We start from the raw sequence: 23,562 nt of genomic DNA, 5'->3' as shown, positions 1-23,562 counted from the left end.
TACTAATACTCCCACATTAGGTGGATGGAGAAACAGGAAAAGCCTTAGGAACTAGAAGAGTTGATGAGCAGGATTTGTTCTGATGCCCTGTATGGACAATACTAGACACATCTAAGTTACTTAACCATGCAGATGCTGCTGTGATGGGTGCTCTAGAAACACGTAAGCGTATAGGCGTCCTACCTAAAAGAGGTGTCGCCCCTCCCTGCTCGAATCCCTGCACTGGCTTCCTGCCACATTTCACATCACGGTCAAACTCCTCATCCTCACGTTCAAGGCTTGGCACAAGGATACCCTGAACTGTTACTGCTGCTGTTTACTTGTATTACCAGAACGTCTTGTCTGCTTTCCCTTCCTGTTACATCCCCACTGGTGTACTACTACTCTGCCACTTCTGCGGCGCCCATGTTTTTGTCGGGGTATTGAAATAGCTTTTGCTAATTCCTCGATGGCTTTGGTTCAGTCCTTGTAATACTGACACATAGTGATCTGTCTTTCTGTTCCTTTCACTCTTTAGGCTGGATCTTAGTAAACAGTCTGGGTTGTGGCAGCCTCCCCACCAACTAGAAACCCACCTCCACCCCCATCCATGGAAAGGAAACGCCTAAAAAAAGAGATTGAAAAACTCTTGTAAGTACCAACTGCCAGGTAGTTCCCATACTGCACTGTAGCTAGCAATGACTGTGTTGTAAAGGTTCTGTCTGACATACCTTACATGTGTCCTCCGGCTTTCCCTTGTGGAAAGTCTGGGAAGCCTTCCCTGGGCATGCTGGCCAGCTCCCACTGTCCTCCTTTGATATGCACTAGATAGGTAAACCGCCATGATTCAGAGCCTACCACTGCCCTGAGCTATGCACATAGAGAACTCATGCTGGCAGTGTGGGTTATGGTTCCTGTCTAGTGCCTGGACCACACAACAGGTAGGGTCTGGGCACTAGAGTTACTGCCTTTAAGCTAACAGGCTACATCCTTTATCTCACGTAGTAGAAGGTCATGCTCTTAGATCCAGAGAACCTGGGTTCCTCTCCACGTACAGCTTCTCCAGGGATGTAATTCAACTTCCATTATATTCAATAGGAGGCTCACACCTGACTTCACTGAGGCTCCTTGTTTGAGTGAGTACGGACAAGTCTAAGTACAGGTTGCAGCTTCAGAAACCCAAACCCCAACGAAGCAGCCCTTTCAGGCTGGTGGTTGTGCAGTGACATCCCTACTGTATGCTCATTGCTTTTATTGCAACAGCACCACCAGCAAAGAGCCAGGGAAGCCTGTCCCAAGCAGGACTTCAGGCTGAATACTTTGCTTACCATTGCCCTCTCCCTTTATTTCCAAGCCTTTGGGGGATGCAGACAGCCAGGTCCATAGCTCAGAGTATAGAGATGGAAGCTGAGATTGCAAAAATAAATGGTTTTCCATGTCAGAAGGAGGCTGCCATCGGCGGCTGGGATACCTGCTGAACCTTGCAGCAGATTGTGAAGCTTTGAACTACAGTAAACACAGCCCTGATTGTATGCTGGCTTTTGAGAGTTGCCTTACTCCATCTTCTAATGCAGTGGCATGCCTAGCACAGGCTGTAACTCAAAGCTGCTCTCTTGCTTTTAGGGGAGATTATGTTGGCATCAGACTTCGGGAAAATGAATTCGACCCGAAAGGAAGACAGCAGCCCACCTTTCTCGATGATATGGTAACCAGACGACTTCTTATTCTAATCTTGCATTCTTAATTCCTGAATGAAAGAACTGAAGGGTGCCTGGTTTGATGCAGTTAAATAACTTGCTATTAGTATCCGTAAACAAATGTGTTTTATCTATCTAGAAGAGAGGGAAACTATCTAGAGATCAGTTGCATATAACATTTTCAAAAGTACCTAAATCCCTTTTTCAAAAGAGACAGGTTCATAAATCCTACTGACTTTCAATGACCCTAGACTCTTATGTTCCTAAGTCACTTAGTTTTTGAAAATGTTACTCCAGCTCTTTTGCCGTATGAGAGCTAAAATTAACTGATTTTACTTGGTATTAACTCATTTGGATTAATTCAAACTGACAGAAGCAAACTATGTGATGTAATTCCTTGGGGACCAACTGTATTAATCATGCTTAGAGCAGTTCGTTTAGTAGCATAAACAGGCTTAATGAGGCCTTCTTTGGCCAAGGCCAAGCCATTTAACCTCAGTTTCCCCATCTCTAACATGGAAGTAGTATTTATCTGCTACTTGGTCTTGATGCAGAAATTCCTGGGTAACATTCCATGGCCCTGTGCTGCTCGGGAGATCAAACTAGATGCTCATAATTATCCCTTCTGGGATAAAAAAATAAGTTATGAAACCTACCACATGGTGATTGTCATGTGAGGACTAGGTAGGTAATGTTTATGAAATACAAGATTCCCATTGACTTCATTGGAGCCAGGATTTCTTCCTGTTATTACACTTGTAGGTGGAAGATATCCATTATTTTACAAACTTCGCTGAAAACTTGTTTTTAGCGCTATGATGACTTTACATGGTTGCAGGGATCCACTCACGTGAAGTCAGTTGCAGGCCTGGAGCATCTTTTCACTTATAGATCAAGTTAATCTTTACGCGATCACTTGCTAACATTATCCGTAAAGGAAAAAAATCTAGAAGTCAGAGGTGGGCAAAGCCCAATATTATTCACCTTATAGCCCTATAAACGTTCTATGAGATGGTCTCAGGATACTGTGACCAGTCAACTGTGACAAAGTTCAGCATCTATTGTACAGCTAGGGAAAAATATATGAAGTTGTTGATAAGGAAGGGCTTTTGAGAGGCTAGTAGATGAAGCCTTGACTCCACCCTCCCCAAAGGCGCCAGCCAATAAAAATGAACCAGCATTGAGGCAGAAGTAAGCTGTGCCTGGCAAAGGGCTGGTGCAGCTTTCTTTCCCTTGGCACAAGGGAGAAGTGGTCTCAAGGACTCAAGTGGCTTTCCTCTAGTCCCAGGTCTGCACCTTACTTGGGGCTCATGGCAAATCCACGATCTAGCCCAGAGTGCTGTCAAATGCACAAAGGTAACAAAGAGAGAAGTTTTTTCCCCCCTTCCTTTCAGTTCTAATCCCTGGGTGTTGTACTGATGGCAGGTGCACACTTTTTAGATTTTCAAGCGGATGGCGTCCCTTTAAATTATCATAGCATATTGTATTCCCCCAGGATCAGCTCTGGGGGTGCCCCATTCTGCGATGGAGCTTTATGGCTGTCCTTATGTCTGGCAGAAAGCCCCAGAATGAGTGCCAACATTTAGTGTTATGTCTCTGTTCAGAGACCATCAAAATGTAAGTCGCAGAATGTAGCCTTCAGCTGTAGGGCAAAGGACTCAGCCTGCCTGGAGGCAATTTTTGCTGTATTCATGATCTGCAAATGATAAGGTGCTAGAACAGGCTAAGCTGGGTGGCCTATTCAGGCGACCCCTGCAGCAGCTGATCACAATGTTTCGCATTTTACAAAATAGCATTTTTGATTCTATCTATCTAGGTGGATGTGGTTCCCATCACGATAGTAGGCGATCACTTCTCAGCCTTTAAGGTATTTATCCTCACCGCACCCCAGGTGAGGTAGGGCAGTCTATTGTACAGATGGGGAACTGCGGCACAGAGACTACAGGCCAGAGTTTTAAACGACATTTAGGTGCCTAGTGGGATTACTAAAGCACCGACGTGCCCAACACCCATTGAAATCAATGAGTTTTAGGCACCTCGGTGGTTTTGAAAAGCCCACTAGGTTCCTAAATAGCGTTAACAATCTGGCCCTAAGTGACTTGCCCACGGTCACATAGGACGTTTGTAGCAGAGTAGGAGTCCGAGGCTAGTGCCCTCATTCCTGCACCATTCTGCCTTTCTGTTCTGCTTTCAGGCTCATTACGACTTGGCCATCAGTGTTGCTTTACTGTGGCTGAATGATTCAGAAGCCCAAAGTCCCTTGGCAGAAGGGAAAAGGTGAGTATGAACAGGGGGAGGCCCCCGTCCTGCAATGGATTTACACCAGTGTAAAACTGGAGTAACTCAGGCATGAATCAGGTCCAATATCTTTCAGGCTAACCCTCTTTACTTATATTCCCTCCGATTACCCTGGATAGGAATTTGCCGCTTCACAGCAGATACATCTATCCCAACCGAACTGAGAGAGAAGCCATGATTTTATCATTTTACGCTGGGACCTTAATGGTAAGGAAGAAATAATGGTAGCAAGATCTTTTGTTCTCCAGCAAGCTTCCCAGATGAACAAAATACTAGACGTGCCGTGCATTGTGCGAGAGTCCATGCAATGCAATGAACATATGTTTTTAAATATTACAAAACTGTCTAATTTTCATCAAGGGATGGGAGTTGTAACCTTTGGTTAAACACAGTGATTAGGCACCGTTAGCATGTAACAATCTGATGGAGAATAGGGAGGTGAATATCTTGTCTCGCAAACAGCTTTTAACATCAGGAATATCAAAGAAAATTATGATAAAACAATAGTCTGAACAATTATAGCACAATGATCAAGTCAGAGCTACACAGTGGTCTACCAAAGCCCAGGTTTCAGTATATCCCGTGACATGCACAGCGATCCACAGATCTAATGAAGGAGCAATGGAATCAGTCCTGGTAGCAGAATGCTCTTGCCCCAAGTTTTGCTGATCTTTATGCAATGACGTGTTTTAGGCACCACGTTAGATCTGCTTCAGTCAGATTCCTGCTGTGTTCCACTATGTCTTCTCTGTGGCAGAAGGTCACAAGAGCAAATGTCAGTGGGGCCCTATGAGCTACGTGAGGCAACGCTAGACATGCATGTCAGGGACCTAGCCCATAGGGTAACACTGGAAGTTAAAATCCTTCTAGTTGGTAAGGATTCTACAGGATGGGGTATCTTCTGGATTCTAAATATTTATTAATTCAAAACCAAAAATATCCACCCCAAGGACTAAACCCCTTTCCTGACCTGCTTTCACAGAACAGCATCCCCATTGAAGACGTCTTTGGGATTTACAGCACGGGGCCTTCGGCAACAGGCTGGCACCGCTCTGCCAAAGTGAGTGGCAAGATTGTAGAGGCCTTTTTCAAATTGTTTGAAGCTGGCATCAGCTGGGTCTGTGCTGCAGCAGCTGTTGTTCATACCCGCTCTCCTGTGTGAATAAACAGAGCGGATTTAGTTGCTTAGCAGGCAATTACGGTTATCTGGCCAGTGGGGATTCTGACACAAATGAGCGGAGGAGAGCTGACCCAGCACCACACTGATAAGCTTTCTGCAGTCCATTACAAGCAGTTAAATACCGGCCAGGGCCATGGAGTGGAGTAGTCTGCCTGGCTTTTATTTTCAATTGCCCCTCGCTGGTTTCCACTTTGTCTGCTGGAGCTATATTAGGGATGGATTCTCTGGATAGTTTCATCCCATCCTTAATTAATCTGGACCAAACTCCTGCCATCCAAACTCTGAGCATGCTCCATTCCAAACACCTTGTCTCGGTCCCTGGGCAGCCTACCTTTTCTGAATTCCTCTTCCAGTCCCCTGAGCACAGCCCCTCCAAGGGACAGGCCCGTGCCTCCACTTCCCTTTGAGGTGAGACTCCGGCATCCAACCACTCTGACTGGCTCTCTGGGTTACAGCCCTCTGGTTGCCAACCGTGATACCTAGCAGGCCCAGCGGGCTTGGCACCAGCAAAATTTCCCGCAGGGAATCTGTGGACAGTGACCATTTGCAGTGACACAGAAGCAGCTTCTCCAAAATAAAAAGTATGATTTATTTTGCCAAACCATTCACAGTACTCAGGGCAATGGATTTAAAACAGAGATCCACGCTTAGTGTCTTACCTCCGCTTGGCTTTCCCCTCAGCCCACGGGCAGAGATGACTTAGCCCTGGCGCTCCTCTGCTCTCTTGGGCACCAACTTACGGCAGGCCCCTGACTCCCAGTCAGTCTCTGTGTCAGCCGACAGCAGTTGGCAAGCTGCAGATTCTCAGTTGTTGCCAGGGTGGGATCTGAGGAGTCTCCTTTCCAGGGCTAGAAAACTGGCTTGTGTTTGAGGGGATGATCCTTACCTAGGCCTTTGTTGTACCTTTCCCGCCTGGTTTCTTTAACAACCCCTTTTGATCTCCGTATTTGGGCAGGGTAATATCCCACAGATACCTTGAGAGGCCTATGATAATAACAATACACACTTCCTAGCATAGGTGCTGGAACTAGGGGTGCTGGGGGTGCTCCCGCATCCCCTGGCTTGAAGTGGTTTCTATTATATCCACGGTTTACAGTTTGGTTCAATGGCTCTCAGCAGCCCCCCTATCAGCCCCCCTGCTTCCTAGTTCCCCGCCCACCCGCTGAAGAGAATTTTTTTTAAATGCATTTACTGTACGGGAGGAAATCAGGACGCTGCCCTGATCCAAACATGAGACTCTGTACTACGGCTGGCTGGACATGTGTAGCAAACTTTGAAGCACTTATCTGCACTGAGGACTTCCATAAGAATTGAAACACTAAATCAGATTTGTGGTGCAGCTAGTTCGGAAGACTGTCTTTGACAGTGACCACTGCCAGATGCTTCAGAGGAAGGTGCTGGAGCCCCAGAATATGCAGATGTGGGACAATTTGTCTCCCATGAAGGTCTAACCCTAATCTCTAACAATTCGAGTTTGGTAAGCCCTGAAGCAGGAAGTTTATGTCTCCCCCACATCCCCAAATGTGGCTATTTTATTTCCTCTGATTTCAGCCATTAGTTGCTAGCCATGAGGGCAACACCTATAGGGTGTTTCCTGTTAGAAGTAAGCTAAACGGGGGTCACCACCATTAGATCAGTTTGCCCTGTCTAGGTGTGTGTTACTCTGATAGCTGGAATTGGAGCAAATTCCTGGTGTAAACAAGGCCTGAGAGGGATCCCACAGCTCCCTCCTCCCCTCTTTCCAGATGGCTCTAGTACAGAATGTACAATAGCCATGGAAATGCTTACATCTGCCTATGCTGATGGGTGGATTTTTGCCAATAGCAAGTTAATTCTGTTGAAAACTGCATTCTGGCAGCTTTCTGCAGTAATATTATCTCCCCAGGCAAACTGAACTTCCCCCTTGGCCTGTCTCTTCCTACCAATCTTCAGGCCACTTCCCTCTCTTACAGATTTTTCAGACCTTCTGCGTGAATCGTTTTTGCCTTATACACTAGTAAGGCAGCATGTCAAGTAGATGAATTTAGCTGGCATGTGGAGGTTAAATGCAAATTTTGAGATGAGTTATAGTTTCTGTTTGCACATGAAAGGAGTACTGCAGAAAGGGATCTCAGAGGATCACAAGCTAAATATGAGTCAACAGTGCAACACTGTTGCAAAAAAACCAAACATCATTGTGGGATGTATTAGCAGGAGTGTTGTAAGCAAGACATGAGAAGTAATTCTTCCGCTCTAACTCCACACTTATTAGGCCTCAACTAGAATATTGTGTCCAGTTCTGGGTGCCACATTTCAGGAAAGATGTGGAGAAATTGAAGAAAGTCCAGAGAAGAGCAACAAAAATGATTAAAGGTCTAGAAAACATGACCTATGAGGGAAGATGGAAAAAATTGGGTTTGTTTAGTCTGGAGAAGAGAAGACTGAGAGGGGACATGATAACAGTTTTCAAGTATGTAAAAGGTTGTTACAAGGAGGAGGGAGAAAAATTGTTCTTCTTAACCTCTGAGGATAGGACAAGAAGCAATGGGCTTAATTTGCAGTAAGGGGGGTTTAGGTTGTACATTAGGAAAAACGTCCTAACTATTAGGGTGGTTAATCAGAGGAACAAATTGCCTAGGGAGGTTGTGTAATCTCCATCATTGGAGATTTTTAAGAGCAAGTTAAATAAACACCTGTCAGGTCTGGTGTAGATAATACTTAGTCCTGCCACGAGTGCAGAGGACTGGACTAGATGACCTCTCAAGGTCCCTTCCAGTCCTACAATTATATGATCCAACGGCACTAAAAGTCCTAGACCCAAACCTATTTAAAAAACCTAGGTCCAAAATGCTCCTGCAAGATGCTGAGCTCCCTGGCTGTGATACAGCAAAGCGCTGAAGCATGTGCTTGACTTTAAGCACATGTGTAGTCCCATTGGCTTCAATGAGGCTATCTACATGCTTAAAGTTACACTTGATAAGTGCTGTGCTGGACTGGACGCAGATTGCTTAACAACTTGCAGGATCAACTGAAGACATTGGCATTTCTAGGCTTGGCTGCTTGGCTATATGGGGACCTGTGTTTTAAAACGATCAAACATTTTCAAAATGCTATTATTTTCTTTGCTCCACACTGAAATACACAACCACACCAAGACAAATAATAGACACAAGGCCTATTTATAAAGTTTTATCACTTATCTAACCCTTATCCTGTTACAGGGATGCCTGAGTTGTGGACTCAGATTCCCTGCCCTCCCACTCAAGCCACGTATTGAATTAAAACTTCGAGTGCACGCACAGACTTGCTGCACCATATATGGTCTGCAGTGAATACTTGGTCACTGAAGACTTTATGGACAGTATCTTGTTTTTAGCCAGCTGAATAAGATCAATGGTCTGGTTGAAGAAGCCAACTCTGGGAAAGGTAGGCCTCGCTTTGCACCTCAGTCAATGAGTCTTATTCTTGTGTAGGCGTTCTCTTCCTCTGACATTTGTTCAGAGAAGGTTCAGTGTCTACTCCATCGAATGCAGGACTAGACACCCTCCTACTGGAGGGGGTCACAAAGAGATGGACAAGCAGGTGTGAGTGCCATCCTCTGACCTCCCAAGGTCTTTCCCCATCAACGATCCAGTAGATTCTCTCTTTACGGTGATGCCAAAAAGGGGACAAGGAAATGCAGTGAACCACATTGGAGGGTGCAGTTACTTACAAGTCCTATACAAGTTGTGCATGAGCTGTTACACTGAACAAACTGATAGGACTGGGACTGTGATTTTGTTGTTTGTAGTGCCTAGAAGGTCCACCTGGGAATGGAGCTGAACTGGAGCCTTCATTGTGCCAGACACTGTGCATACAACGAGAGTGTGTGCCTTCCCTTAAGTCCTTACAATCCAAACAGAGCGACAGAGAGAGTAGGAGAATGGAAGCATCATCACCCTTGTTTTGCAGACAGTTGACCAGCCACAAAGAGAGATTAAGTGACTATCCCAAGGCAGGATAGGAAATCTGTGGCACAGCCAGCAGTTGAACCCAGAACTTCTGCGGCTCAGTCCTGTGCTTTAACCAAAAAACTCATCCTTCCTCAGTCCTAGAAATCTTAGCCAAATTTGGGAATCCAATATCTACATCTTTGCACCTCTCAGCATCATACCCATAGCTGTGAACATCCCCCTTGAAATGAAACCTAGCAGAACTTCCTTGTGGGATCACATGTAAGGACCTGATGGAGCCATTGAGAGCTCCCCCTTCCCCTGCTCAAGTAGTGTGGCCACACATAGGGCTTGATCCTGCTCCATTAAAATCTATTTTTCAATTGACTTGAACAGGAGAAAATTCCAGCCTATAATTGGGGATTCAAATGTCATCATCAAGCCACGTTACCTGGAGGGCGTTGCAGTTGCTAAGGTGAGAGTGAAGATGCATTTGGGCACTGCTGAGCTCATAGGAGGGGGCCTGGTATGTCCCATGCCTCCCAGACAAAAATGATCTGCATTTGGAGACAGAGGTCCTGAGATAGCAAGGGGCTTAAGCATGTGCCTAACTTTAAGTATGTGAGAAGTTCTGCTGAAATTAATCAGGGCCAGAATCAGGAGCTAGACTGTGACTTTGTCAGGAACATAAGGCATTTTCATTACGGTCCACAGAATATCCAGCCAGGTAGTGAGATGGATTCAGTAAGGAGAACCAGCCTCTTCTGGCTCCTGCATTCATGATGATGCATTTCGTAAACTCAGTAACTGATGAACTGCTTTTTACATTTCCACCAGAGGCTCATGAATCAGCTGCAGTCAGCAAACATCAGTAGTAAAATGGGCTCATTCCAGAAGCTCATTAATTGTTAAATTAATTCTGCACCCACTAATTTTGTTTCATAGTAAAACACTCCGAATCCACCTAAGAACATGAGACAGCACTGCCACGAGAGCAGCATCTGGAACGAGCAAGGACACATGTCCAAAGTGGGCTCAATCCAGAATCTCAGTTTGCCTCTAATTGCAGTCAGACAAAGTTTTTGACCCCTCAACTCTGATTATTGCATGTCAGTCGTGGTTAGACATGGAACCACTCATTCCACATGCAAGTCCAGATGCGGAGCCTCTCAAAATTGCACGTGCAAACTTCTGGGTGCAAACAGAGGCCTTTTTTAATGGTTTGAAATAACGGATACTGACTGTTGTCAAAGTAAAGATCCTCCATGTTACTGAAGTGTCACTGGATGCACACAGCTGAACACGGGGTCACACTCCCAGCTGATGTAAACTGACAGAGCTGCCTTGATCTCAAGCTAGCCACACCAATTTACAGCAGCTGAGAATCTGGCTCCCTGTCTTTAAGGGCGAGGCGACACTATGAATCTTCCCGTGGCAGCGCACTGTTGTCTTGCACAGTTATGTGCACAGTTGGTTAAAAAACCACAAATGTTTTAGTGAAATTGTGTGTTAAAAATTTGACAAAATTTCAAAAACTCTGACTGTTTTCGATCAGCTCTAGTTCTAGGTGATCATATGCTTGGGGCAACCTGGGCTACAACACGATCCCCCAACATTAACCGTGTTGTCCCAGCCACGCTACAGAAGCGCTCGGTTTCTAGAACATGGAATCTGTAACCGTGCAGCAGCCACACGCCGGCAGTGTGGGACTTGTCGGGTATGTCTGCACAGCAACTAGACACCTGCGGCTGGCCCATGCCAGCTGACTCAGGCTTGTGGGACTCAGGCTGCCCGGGCTCTAAGATCCTGCGAAGTGGGAGGGTCCCAGAGCTCAGGCTGCAGCCCAAGCTTGGAAGTCTACATAGCAATGAAACAGCCCCTTAGCCTGAGTTGGCTGGCATGGGCCAGCCGTGGGTTTTTCTTTGCTGTGTAGACATACCTGAAATGTAAATGGCTCCTCAATGCCTATCTGACAATACAACCGGTTCTGGCCATGTCAACAGCTGTAGGACGAGCCCATGACCACTCTTCCTTTCACACAAAGAGGAAGCAAGTTACTGGAGAAACGGACACAGATGGGAACTAACATATGAAAGAGCCAAACTAACACCACGGTTGGATTTGACTCTAAAGGGGCCTTTAAGGCTACAAGTGGGTAGCTAGTCAGGAGAGTCTGAACTCAATTTAAGGGCTGGTAGTAAGGCAGATGGAGGCTTCTTGATACACAAAGGCCACATAGACCTGGGAAGTTGTACACAAGCTTTGGGAGGACCACCCTCTCCACAGGTGAGAGAGAGTTCACTTCTATTACCATCTGTGCCCTGAGTCTCCTCAGCAGCACAGCAGAGTAGACCAAATTCTGCCTCGACTGACATCCTCTGTTGACCTCTGGTGCCAGAGATTCCACTCCTTGGACTTGCATGCAGTTGCATGGGGCATAAGTCGGGGAAGAATTTGATCCATTGCGTGTCGTGCTTTTGTAGCATGGACTCACGTGCGGCAGGAGTTTAGCTGAGTCTTCCCAACTCATTTCATTTAATTTCACTTTGGAATTAAAGCTGTTCACAAAAGGGGAGGGGGAAGTAAATGCATTTCCACTAAGTTTGTCCACACTGAAAATACTGCAGCTGCGCCACTGCACTTCCAGGAAGATATTCCCTACTAGGCCAATAGGAGGGCTTCTCCTGTCACAGGAGATAATCCATTTCATAGACCTTAAGACCAGAAGGGAGCAACATGATCATCTAGTTTGATCTCCTGCACATTGCAGGCCACAGCACCTCAGCCCCACCCACTCCTAGTAGACCCCTAACCTCGGGCTGAGTTACTGAAGTCCTCAAATCATGATTTAAAGACTTCAAGTTACAGAGAAACCACCATTTACACTCATTTAAATCTGCAAGTGACCCAGGCCCCAAGCCAATCTGATCCGGGGGAAATTCCTTCCTGACCCCAAATGTTTTGATCAATTAGACCCTGAGCATGTGGGCAAGATCCACCAGCCAAACATCTGGGCAAGAATTTGCTGTAGTAACCCCATCTAGTGTCCCATCACTCGCTGTTGGAGATATTTGCTGCTAGCAGTCACAGATCAGCTACATGCCATTGTTAGCAATCTCATCATACCATCCCTTCCATAAACTTATCAAGCGCAGACTTGAAGCCAGTTAGGTTTTTTGCCCCCACTGGAATGTCTGTTCCAAAACTTCACTCCTCTGATGGTTAGAAACCTTCATCTAATTCCAAGCCTAAACTTGTTGATGACCAGTTTACATCCATTTGTTCTTGTGACCACATTGGCACTTAATTTAAATAACTTCTCTCCCTCCTTGGTATTTATCCCTCTGATATATTTATAGAGAGAAATCATATCTCCCCTCAGCCTTCGTTTGGTGAGGCTAAACAAGCCAAGCTCTTTGAGTCTCGTCTCACAAGGTAGGTTTTCCATTCCTCTGATCATCCTAGTAGGCCTCCTCCACACTTGTTCCAGTTTGAATTCGTCTTTCTTAAACATAGGAGACCAGAATTGCACACAGTATTCCAGATGAAGTCTCACCTGCCCGAGAGGTGGTAGCTAAGTCGCCCATCGACCTCCCACTGACCTTGCACCGTCTATACTGGGGGTCAGATCGGTTTGACTGCGTCGCTGAGGGCTGTGGCTTTTTCACGCCCTTGAGCAATATAGTTATACCTCTCTAATTTCCTAGTGTAGACCAGGCCAAGTTATTCAGCCTTTCTCCATGGAAGATAAAAATAATGAAGCCAATTAAGTCCTCACGTTACCTGGTGGAACTCTCCTCAGATGCATGCACGCGTCTGAGCCTAGAGAACGTCAACATTTTGGGCACAAAATGTTTTTCATCCAAAAATGGCCTTTTTTAAAAAATGAATGTTTTTATGGAAAATGTCAACATACAATTTTTCCATGAAATTTTTGGTGATATTTTTGACTAACTTTTTTATCTAAAAATTTCTGTTGACCTAAAACCTTGTTTTCTCATTGCCTGTTATCGTAAATGGAAAATTTCAAAAGTGACTTCAATTGAAGTTTTGGTAACAAAAATAAAGTAGTTAAAAACACTGCTGAAAATGAAAAAAGTATTCGATCTAATGTACTTATGTGCCCCCCTATTACCATAGTCATAGGCTCCAACTCCGTGGGTGCGTGAGGGCTGGAGCACCCCTCCCTCCCCCCATTCCCGCCTGTGGCCCCCGCCAATCAACTCCTCCCCTCCATCCCAGCGCCTCCCACGGAACAGCTGTTCAGCAGCATGCAGGAGGCACTGGAAGGAAAGGGCGTAAAGAGGTGGGGAAGAGGTGTGGTAGAAGTGGAGCGAGGGAGGGAAGAGGCGGGGCAGGGGTGGAGGCTTGGGGAAAGAGTTGGAGTCGGGGCAGGTCCTGGGGCTGAGCGGGAGTTGAGCACCCCTGGGGAAAATTAGAAGCTGGCGCTTGTGACCATAGTACCTGAGCAGCTCACTTAATATCCGTATAAGATAGCGAAGTGCCATTATGCCCATTTTACAGATGAGGAACAGAGAGACTGTGGCATACTAGGAACTTACATTTAGGTCTCCCGAGTCCCAGCCTAGTACCATAACCACTGGACCATCTCCTGTCTAAGAAACCAATCTTATAAACTTCCCTTTCTTATCTGGCATAAAGGACTCGGAGAGAAAGAGAACTCAATGTTCACTAGTTTCCCTGAGAGGGGACCTCACCAGCTAAAGTGAACAACAAAGCGCCAGTGTAAGACTGGCATCAACATATAAAAGCTTTCTGTGTTTACGTAATTGACCTTCAGGGAGCTGGTCTTGTTCCTGAGAGGGAGCCAATTGTCTCTTTCTCCTGTACTTTTTCTCTGCGCATCAGCTGAAGATAGTCCCCAGGCTAAAGGACAGAAAAAGAAAATTGATCTCTTTTGTCTGCGCAGGACTTGATACCAAAAGACACCAGATAGATCTGAATGTGTTCTCTTAGTAACTCAGTAACTGAGCTACTGTATGTACGCACAGACAACAAGCATTCAGCGGACATCACTGGTTTTAGGCCCTGGCTTCCAAGCTAGAATAGTAAGGTAATACTCCAATCTTAGCGGTTTAGTAAAGCAAAGCACTTCAGCACATGCTCAAGATTAGACATGTGAGTTTCCCCACTGACTTCAATGCAACTATTCATGTGCTTAACCTTAAGTGTGTACTTAAGTGCTTTGCTAGACCAGTGCCACAAAGGTCACCATATGTGATTTTTAATAGCCACAAGTGGCCAGGACCTCGGTTTTCTGAGATGGCACTTCTGAGAGCACAGTGGACCATGCTGATATAGATTTATTGTTAACTCAAAAGGAAAGTATGCCACTTGCCAACAGCATTGCCAGCACAGGCCTACTGGGTGACACTGGGCAAGTTGGTGCCTCAGTTTCCCTATCCGTGAAGCACTCTGAGATCTATCTGTGACAAGGGCTAGCTAATATAGAGTTTATCAGTTCTGATAATAGATCTTCCAGCCATGTGTCAACCAATCCTGTATAGCTTGTGTCTCTGATAGGATCCCAGCACCAGGAGCTGCATCCTGCACCACTGAAGGGAAGTCAATGGGAATGTTAACATTGACTCGAGTAGCAGCAGAGCTGTAGCCCAAGTAGAGTTCCCTCGGCACAGCAGAGCTCTCTGCTTGCAGCAAGTGGTACCTGACTCCTACCCCAACTGCTCCCTCTACTCCCTGGCGGGGGGCGGGGGGGAGGAGGGAAGGGACATGTTGGGGTGTGCCAGGACAGAGGGGGAAGGGCAGTGTGTGCCTGGGCTATAAAAATTCACCGCTGGAACAAGGTCCCATAGGGTCCCCAGCCAGCTGGCCTAAATTAGAGCAGCCCCGGAGATGCTCTCGTTTATGCTGTATGCCAGGGCCAGCACAGATGCACCAGGAGGATCACAGAGGTAAAACTTTCTCCCTGTTGGGCCTGCTAAGCAGACCTCAGCATAGGAGAAAATCTGGGCCTACATTAGTAATTGCTCCCGTACTTCAAAATCAGTCTTTGCAGACTTGAGTTCATGACTTTGAAAGTATTAGGAAAGCTCCCGCCTGTTCCAACAGCACACTGCGGTAGTCTATAGGTAGCTCTAACATACTTGGTGTGGCTTACAGTAAGTGTTACCAAAGCAACTGCCAAAGTTACTGTGGAATTGTAATCAGATTATAATAAATCATATAATTAGCAATATCTCTAGTGCACTTATAAAACAAATCATTCATGCCTGGCCTTATTAATATGGACTGCCATCTGGTGGCTGGATAGGGTTACTGCTATGTTCGGGCACAGCCACGTAATCTGTAGAAAAAAGGTGACATGGACCAAATTCCTTTGTTCTTGTTGATCCAACATAGGGGGATGGAAATTCCATCTGGTTTGTTTTGTGGAGTTTCCTGGGAGTTGTATGATAGGGGTTCCACTTAACCCAGGGATGGTCTGTTTGTTTTACGGCCTGGGAAGCTCTGTACCTCCCTTCGAAGTGGGGGCTCTGCAGAGTGCAGCAGTCAAAGCAGGTTTTCTTGCCAGATTTCCCGACTTGCCTGCTCATGGCATTTGCCATAGTGCTGCCCCTTTGGTTGGTATTCCCATGGCTGGAGCTCCTGATCTGCTTCCGATGGAGACAAGGAGAGATTTCAGATGAAGCGGTTATGCTGTTTTTCCTCTCATCTGCTGTCACTCTGAATTTAGCTGTGATGCTTGGAGCAACACCTGTCTCTGACTAGTGAGTAGCTTGTAGCTCAGGGATAGATTCTTGCTGGTGATGCGGTAGCAAAGTTGCTTTGATAATAATATAGTCAGAGCCTCTGTCTGCCTATTTTTTTGTTTATATGCAAGTCTTTCCACGCTTCTTTGCTGGAAGGTTCCCAAATATCACGGTGATGGGTACAAAATCAGACCCTGAACAGAGCACCTAAACCAAGAGATGCAGGAGTTATCTAACAAAGGATATCAGCACTGCCACACCACTGGGAGAGAGCAAAAGAGGATGGGAAAAGTTAGAAGTAAACATTTCAGAAACATGGACGAGATCCAAGGGAAAATACCAGGAATTTGTAATAATATACTCAGGGCTGTAAAGACTATAAAATAGACAAGCAATTGTACAATTTCTCATTAACCTCTAAGTGTTATTGTCCTTCCAGGGTCACTGGATTCACCCTTTCAACCTCTCTTTGCATCCTTTTGCCATGCTGACAGCCCCGAAAGCTGCAGAACATGCCTGGAAACAGAGTAAGCATGTTTTGCCTCATCTCACCCAGGGATTTAAGCAGAGGGCTGGGAGTTCGGAATCCTGAATTCTAATTCCAAGCTTGCCACTGGTTTACGGTAAACCATTTAACCTTTCTGTCTCCCCACCCGTGACATGGGGATAATAATGCTTACCCACCTTTGTAAAGTGTTTTGAGATGTACAGGTGAAAAGTGCTATATGAATCTGACCCAGAGCTCATTGAAATCCATAGGGGCCTTCCCACTGAAGTCAAGGGTCTTTGGATCAGGTAGTGTAAGTGCAAAGTATTATTCCAAATGGATCATTCCTTGCTGGTTGGATAGTGACGTAATAATGGCTTCGTTGGCACGGTCAGATAGTGTTTGTCTTTAACACATTTGAAGAGACACGTGGGCGGTCTTGACCTTGGACTAGATACTGGACTTCCGCAGTAGTTATAGTGCAGGCCAATATTAGTCACAAAACAAAACTGACTACTCAGAATGTACCAAAATGAGAACCACCCCCAAGACATTAGGGATGGAAAGAACCTGACAATGGCAACCTTCCCTCTGAGCATGTATTGATGCAAGGTAGGAAATCGGTAAGCCATCTGGGAATCCTTGATGACTATGAGTTGATATTCTCTTTGCCAAGGTGTCAAGTTTCAAAAGGCAGCAGCAAATCAACATGCCACCACCAATTCAACTAGAACAAATAAGGACTGCAAGCAATCAGAATCTCCATCAACAGCAAATCAGCCAGACAACAAAGTAAGTCTAAAAATACAAACCAGGTCAAACCATTTCCCTTGTATCTGCTGGATAGACAAGCTGATGAACTTGTTGCCAGCGGCCCAGTGCCACACTGTACGTGTGCTTAACAGCTCAATGTTTGTTTGTGTCCTGCAGGGGTCTAGAAAACAGCTTAAGCAAGGAATCTTTCCAGAGGACCTTGCACCGAAGAGTGGAAAGGAAGCAGAGATGTAACTATGGGTACGTCTTCACTTACTGGAGGGTCTGGCGGCAGGCAATCGATGTTCTGGGATCGATTTATCGCGTCTGGTTAAGACGCGATAGATCGATCCAGGATCGATCCCGGAAGTGCTCGCCGTCGACGCCGGTACTCCAGCTCGGCGAGAGGAGTACGCGGCATCGACGGGGGAGCCTCCGTGCCGCGTCTGGACCCGTGGTAAGTTCGGACTAAGGTACTTCGAATTCAGCTACATTATTAACGTAGCTGAATTTGCGTACCTTAGTCCGAAGTGGGGACTTAGTGGGGACCAGGCCAAAAAGCCAAGTCTCATGTAGGGTGACCAGACAGCAAGTGTGAAAAATCGGGATGGGGGTGGGGGGGTAATAGGCTTCTATATAAGAAAAAGTCTCAAATATCGGGACTGTCCCTATAAAATCGGGACATCTGGTCACCCTAGTCTCATGACTCTTACCCAAGACAGTGGTGTGCAATTCATTTTTGAGAGTGGGGGAGGGTTAGTCCCTAGATTTTGGTGAGGCGGGTGTGCTACTTTTGTATTTGAATGGCTGTTTTAGCCCCCTTGGCTCGGTTATGGAAACAGGCTGCCTACCTCAAGGTGGAGCACATTATCCTCATGTTCATCTTTAAGTGTTACTGTTCCTTTCCATATTAGTTGCCACTTGATTTCTTGAAGGGGTGAGCTAAAGCTAGCAGTTGTACCCCTAGTTTTCAACACAGCTTTTACATGGTCACTTAGCATTTCTCCATCCCTTTTCTGTATCTTTAATAGCTCACTCCCATGCTGATGTAGGCCCTGATTCAGCAAAGACCTTTAGCACGCTAACAAGACCATCTCGGTTCAGCAAAGCAAGTGCTTAAGTCCCATTAAGTCAATGGGGCTTCCGTGCTTTGCAGAATCAGGAAGCCTTGCTCAATCAGGGCCACAGGGTCTGACCCAGTTCCTATTGAAGGCAAGGAGAGGTTTTCAATTAACTTTAATATGAGTTGTATTAGGCCCAATCTGAGTAGAAATTCTCATTGATAAGGGACGTTTCTGATGCTATGGACAGAGTGATATAGTTATTCTTTATGTTTTATCTTGCACATTAAAATGCTATAGGGTTAAAAACAAACAACTAAGAATAGCCAGAGGATATCTGTCAGTACAGACAATTGTCTCAGAAGTGCCTAGCTATGCTGGTGTGTCGTACAGTTGCATTAATACATGCCACAGGCATGGTATTGTATACTAACTTTATGTATGCAAAAGAAAATAAAACCTTTAAAACAACATGGGGTTTTTTTGTATTGCCCATTGGTTCAAATGCATTGTGTTTTGTTTATGGATTGCAAGGGCAGCTTTGCAAGAGTTCCAGAATGAAACCAGGTACAAGTCGCATCTTGCTTTGTTTTGTTTTAAACACGTAGGCTCTGTCTACACTGCATCCAGGAGTGACCCTTCCAGGCAGGATCCACGGACTCGTACTAGTGGGGCTTGCACTTGAAATAGCTGCAATTCAGGCTCTCAAGCCTACGTGTGGGGGCTTTAAAGTGCTGTCTGCACAGCTATATTTAGAGCCCTAGTGCAAGCCCTGCCAGCACAAGTCTGTCGACTCAGGCTGGGACGCTCACTCCTGCCGTCTCCATTCCCACAGGGATGAAATGACTTGCCCATGATCACTCAGGAAGTTGGTGGCAGACTTGGGAACTGGATCCAGATCTCCTGAATCCCAGTCCAATGCCTTAACCACAAAATCATCCTTCATCCCTGCACTACACATGCTGTGTGATCATCTTTGCCTGCTCATGCTACATTTTAAAAAGTGACGCCACATCTCTCTCCAATCTGAGACAAGCTGAAGACGAGTGTAGAACTGCAAAAACTACACTATATTTTGAACTGGAGGTGGAAAAAAACTGACGCAACAGACCAAGTGACTTACTGGTGTTTTGTTTGCTTTTCCTTGCTCTCTCTTGAACCAGACGTAAAATCTTGTCCCAATTGAAGTCAGCGGAAGTTTTACCATTAACTTGAAAGGAGCCAGGATTTCACCCCATGTATTTACCACTGGTGGAACAAGATATGGAACTTGATGGCCTGGATTCAGCAAAACATCTGATGTGCATAAGTGCTCTGCTGAAAAGAGATGGATTTAAGCACTTACTTGAAGTTAAGCACAGGCTTAGGGGTTGTGCTGAATGGAGGCCTATGTTGTTATTCCAATACTTAAGACTGATTTTACCCAAAAATAGCAATGTAAGGACTTTTCTATAATTAACCAAAAATTGAAATGCATTGAGCTAACCCCTTGAAAGCCAAAGCAAAGAGAAAGATTCCCTTTGAATGAATTCATTACAATTAAAAAAAACACCAACACCACACACAATCACCTGTCCCTAGTCACGTGAAAGCTAGAACAATGCAGAGAGGAATATATTCAAGGGCTTTACTTGGGACAGATTAGTATACGATGACTGCTTTCTGTGAACTGACCTGAGATAAAAAGGAACAGTGCACTATGGTGAAACTTAAACAAATGGGTGATTTATCTGCATTATTCTAGCACTCTCTTTATCAAAGTATTGCCATGGACTTTAGTTTTCATTGGCTAAAACTTGCTGCTGATGATAAATAAAACTGTGCTGTATGCAGCCCCTGAGCAAATCAAATGGCACGTGATGAAGAGGGACAGTTTTGCCCTACTGTGCTAACATGCACATTTTTTACAAATAGTTTTAATTCATTGTCTTTGAGGCCAGAAGGGACAATTGATCATCTCGTCTGATCTCCTGCTGAACAAAGTTCACAGACCTTCACCCACTGATTCTTTTCCTCTTTGATATCCGTGTTCCAGATGTGTTGCAGTTCATTTTCCTGCTTTCCTCCCCACCCCTTTTCCATCTGTGTTGAACCTCTTTATATCTAAGTCTCCATCCTGGAATGCTCTCCATGCTGAAGTCAATAGGGCTCTGCACAACCACAGTGGTCTGCCAGTGAGGAACATACTACAGGATCAGGGCCTCAGTTAGCATCTTCAGGCTCCCGTTTCATATTCTAGTGGGGTTGCTGAGGTTATCAGAGGAAATATACCCCAGAAGTGTTCACTGTTTGTTACATTGTCTTCTGATCCCAAGGTATGGCAGATGACATGCCTCCTGGCCTCCTCAGCCCTGATTCTAGGAGCAAACACAGTTGATATCTCTTACCCTGGTTGAGAAATGTACCCATTTATTAACTTATTTAATGATCATAGGTGTGCAAGGCTTTTCAGCAAACATTTTCAATCAGGCCCCTAACAAGTCAATCAGAACTGGGGATGCTCAGCTTCTTGGAAAAATTTGGCTAATTTTTCAGGTGCCTAACTTTAGGCACCCCTGTTTGAAAATCTTGACCTTATCCTCTCACTTGCTGATGGGAAGAAAGTCTCTTGTGAGTAGATGCCTCACTGCTGCGTCAAAGCTGAGAGTACACAGAAGAGACCACTGAGGGTGTGAATCTGGCAGCAGAGAGGAGAGTAGGATTTAGCAGCACAGAAGTGAGAGACAGAGAAGATACAGGTGTATCTAAGTGTGTTAGAAGGAGGATGGTCCAGCAATTAGGGCACTGCCTTAGACTATAGGAGACCCGCGTTCAATTCCCTACATGGCCATGGACTTCCTGTGTGATCAAGGCAAGTCACTTAGCTTCTCTGTACCCATCTGTAAAATGGGAATAATAGCACTCCCCTACCTCTGAAGGGTGTTGTGAGGCTAACTACATTAAAGACTGAAGCACTTTGAGATCTATTGATGAAAAGCGCTATGTAAGAAATTGGCATTATTAGTATTAACTGGTTACCAATTTCAAGACAATTCAGATCTGGACATTATGGGCTTATCTAGATTAGGAAAGTTTGCACCAGTGTAACTATATCAATGTAATTGTTCCAACACAAAGGTCAACACATTGCAGCAGTGCAGAAACAACCACAATGTAGGCAACACCTAAGTCCATGAAATCAAACTGGGCCCACAAGCCAGCATAATAAAACAAATATTATGCCACAATAGCTGTAAAATTATTTCTGTATCTAGAGTAATATTTTATATTCTGATTTTCCCAAGGAACAACATGTTGCCACAATGTCTCACAAAACCAAACTGAACAGGGTAAGCAGAACCTTTGCAGGGCTTCTGACGTGCTTGACATTAACATATCCAATGGCAAATGAAACCAACTTTCATACAGCACAAATAATGTAACACAGAAATCACCAAGCATGCAGCAGCATAAAGTGTGCCCGAATAGCATCACCACCTACTCAATGAACATGGCAAAAGCTGACAGGGATGAGCCCTTTGAGGAATGAGTAAAATGTTAATGATGCTGATACAGCCTGGCCCACTCGGTGGGAGGAAGACATCTTCCAGCCTGGCCCACTCGGTGGGAGGAAGACATCTTCCAGCCTGGCCCACTCGGTGGGAGGAAGACATCTTCCAGCCTTTCTCCATTGAGGAGGTAGAGAGAGCACTGTTAGAGGGATTTCCCCTCACCCTCTCCCCTGGTTCTTGTCACGTAGACAGAAAGCAGAAGACCAGAGGTCTGAAGTGCAAACAAAGCGATGTTTATTGGGGTTAGTTTTCAAGCAAGCATATTCCGAAGCCCTTCACACCAGTCGGGCTTATCTCTGTAGGCTGATCGAGTCTGTTCCCCAATGTTCCCTTCACAGCTCTGAAACCGCAGAGTGTTTACTCTGTGTCCCCTTTCCAGCTCTGATGCCGCAGAGCGTTTACCCCACGTCCCCCTTCCCAGCNAGCTCTGATGCCGCAGAGCGTTTACCCCACGTCCCCCTTCCCAGCTGTCACGCCGCAGAACATTTACCCCATTTCCCCCTTCCCAGCTCTGACGCTGCAGAGTGTTTACCCCATTTCCCCCTTCCCAGCTCTCATGCTGCAGAGCGTTTACCCCATGTCCCCCTTCCCAGCTCTGACGCCACAGAGCCTTGCCTGTGTCCCTGTTTCCCATTCCCCCCTCTTAGCAAACATGATTCCAATTTCCCTTCCTCCACTTCCTGTTTGACCCCAGTTTATATAGTAATATTCTCAGCTATACCTTAACCAATCATTTTACTGAAATTTAACTAACCATTCCTAACATATTGTAACATAATTTTCTAACCAATTATATCCCAGTACCCTAATTAACTTACACCTAGCAAAAATAATTATACAGCAGACAGAAACAATTAAAGAACCAGACAGATTAACAATAGAAAAGTGCAGGCCTGTAACGATGCTGCCTCTGGCGGGACACAACTGAGAGTACCAATTCAGGACAAATTGCTTTGAGCAAGGCAGTTACAGCTCAAGGCTGGGGTTCCTTTGCACAGCAAGACAAACCAAACCAGTGCCACTCATTATGGGGACAAATGGTTATGAAAACCAATACCCCAGTAAAAGAAAAAAGGTTCTCTCAATCCCAAAGGACCAAGCCCCAGACCCAGGTCAATATACAAATCAGATCTTACCCACAAATCACGCTGTTGCCAATCCTTTAGAATTTAAAATCTAAAGGTTTATTCATAAAAGGAAAAAGATATAGGTGAGAGCTAGAATTGGTTAAATGGAATCAATTACATACAGTAATGGCAAAGTTCTTGGTTCAGGCTTGTAGCCGTGATGGAATAAACTGCAGGTTCAAATCAAGTCTCTGGAGTACATCCACAGTTGGGATGGGTCATTCAGTCCTTTGTTCAGAGCTCCAGTTTGTAGCAAGGTTCCTCCAGAAGTAAGAAGCAGGATTGAAGTCAAGATGGAGGAGCTGCAGCAACCTTTTATAGTCTCTTGCCATGTGGCCTCTCTTCCTTTGTTCCAAAGATAAGCTCTCCAGCACATGGCATGAAAAAACCTTAGAGTTCTGTCCATAGGCATGTCCCTACATGCCTTGCTGAATCACAAGGTGTATTTGCCATCTCTCAATGGGTCAGTTGTATACCTGATGTTCCTTAATGGGCCATCAAGCAGGCTAGGCAGTGCTGATGCCAAATTGTCTGGGGTGTCACCCAGAAGCATAGCACAAGTTTGAAATACAGACTGTATAGAGCCAATACTTATAACTTTAAATACAAAAATGATACATGCATACAGATAGCATAATTATAACCATAACCTTGTTTTATATGCCTTATTTGACCCCATTATACAAGATTTGGTGCCACTACAGGACCTTGGTTGCAACAATGATCTATATGGTCCCAGTTCATGTCAATACCGTCACAGGGCCATATAGATAAAACAATACAGAAA

The 23,562-nt window shown here is 45.3% G+C and overlaps 1 protein-coding gene across 2 annotated transcripts; it reads left to right on the top strand.

Moving 5' to 3' along the window:
- The first annotated feature begins 538 nt into the window (after window positions 1-538).
- On the top strand, window positions 539-17,358 carry C11H2orf80 (chromosome 11 C2orf80 homolog). Of its 2 annotated transcripts, XM_034786521.1 has the most exons (8): window positions 539-630; window positions 1,603-1,684; window positions 3,871-3,953; window positions 4,094-4,181; window positions 4,957-5,034; window positions 16,236-16,323; window positions 16,960-17,075; window positions 17,214-17,358. In XM_034786521.1, the coding sequence occupies exons 1-8, from the start codon at window positions 590-592 to the stop codon at window positions 17,289-17,291; spliced, it is 654 nt and encodes a 217-aa protein (XP_034642412.1). In that variant the 5' UTR covers window positions 539-589; the 3' UTR covers window positions 17,292-17,358. The 2 variants fall into 2 exon arrangements, with proteins under 2 accessions (XP_034642412.1, XP_034642413.1); XM_034786522.1 differs by lacking the exon at window positions 4,957-5,034.
- The last annotated feature ends 6,204 nt before the right edge of the window (window positions 17,359-23,562 follow it).

Source organism: Trachemys scripta, chromosome 11 (genome assembly GCF_013100865.1).
Source record: "Trachemys scripta elegans isolate TJP31775 chromosome 11, CAS_Tse_1.0, whole genome shotgun sequence".
Lineage (NCBI taxonomy): Eukaryota > Metazoa > Chordata > Testudines > Emydidae > Trachemys > Trachemys scripta.
The sequence above is the reverse complement of the archived record's forward strand: the minus strand, read 5'-3'. Positions and strand labels throughout refer to the sequence as shown.

Bases quoted from the DNA above. Each gene is read 5' to 3' on its own strand.
- C11H2orf80 (XM_034786521.1), top strand. From the start codon at position 590: ATGGAAAGGAAACGCCTAAAAAAAGAGATTGAAAAACTCTT. The intron at 1,685-3,870 runs GTAACCAGACGA...TTCTGCTTTCAG, and splicing joins CCACCTTTCTCGATGATATG to GCTCATTACGACTTGGCCAT. The intron at 3,954-4,093 runs GTGAGTATGAAC...TACCCTGGATAG, and splicing joins CCCTTGGCAGAAGGGAAAAG to GAATTTGCCGCTTCACAGCA.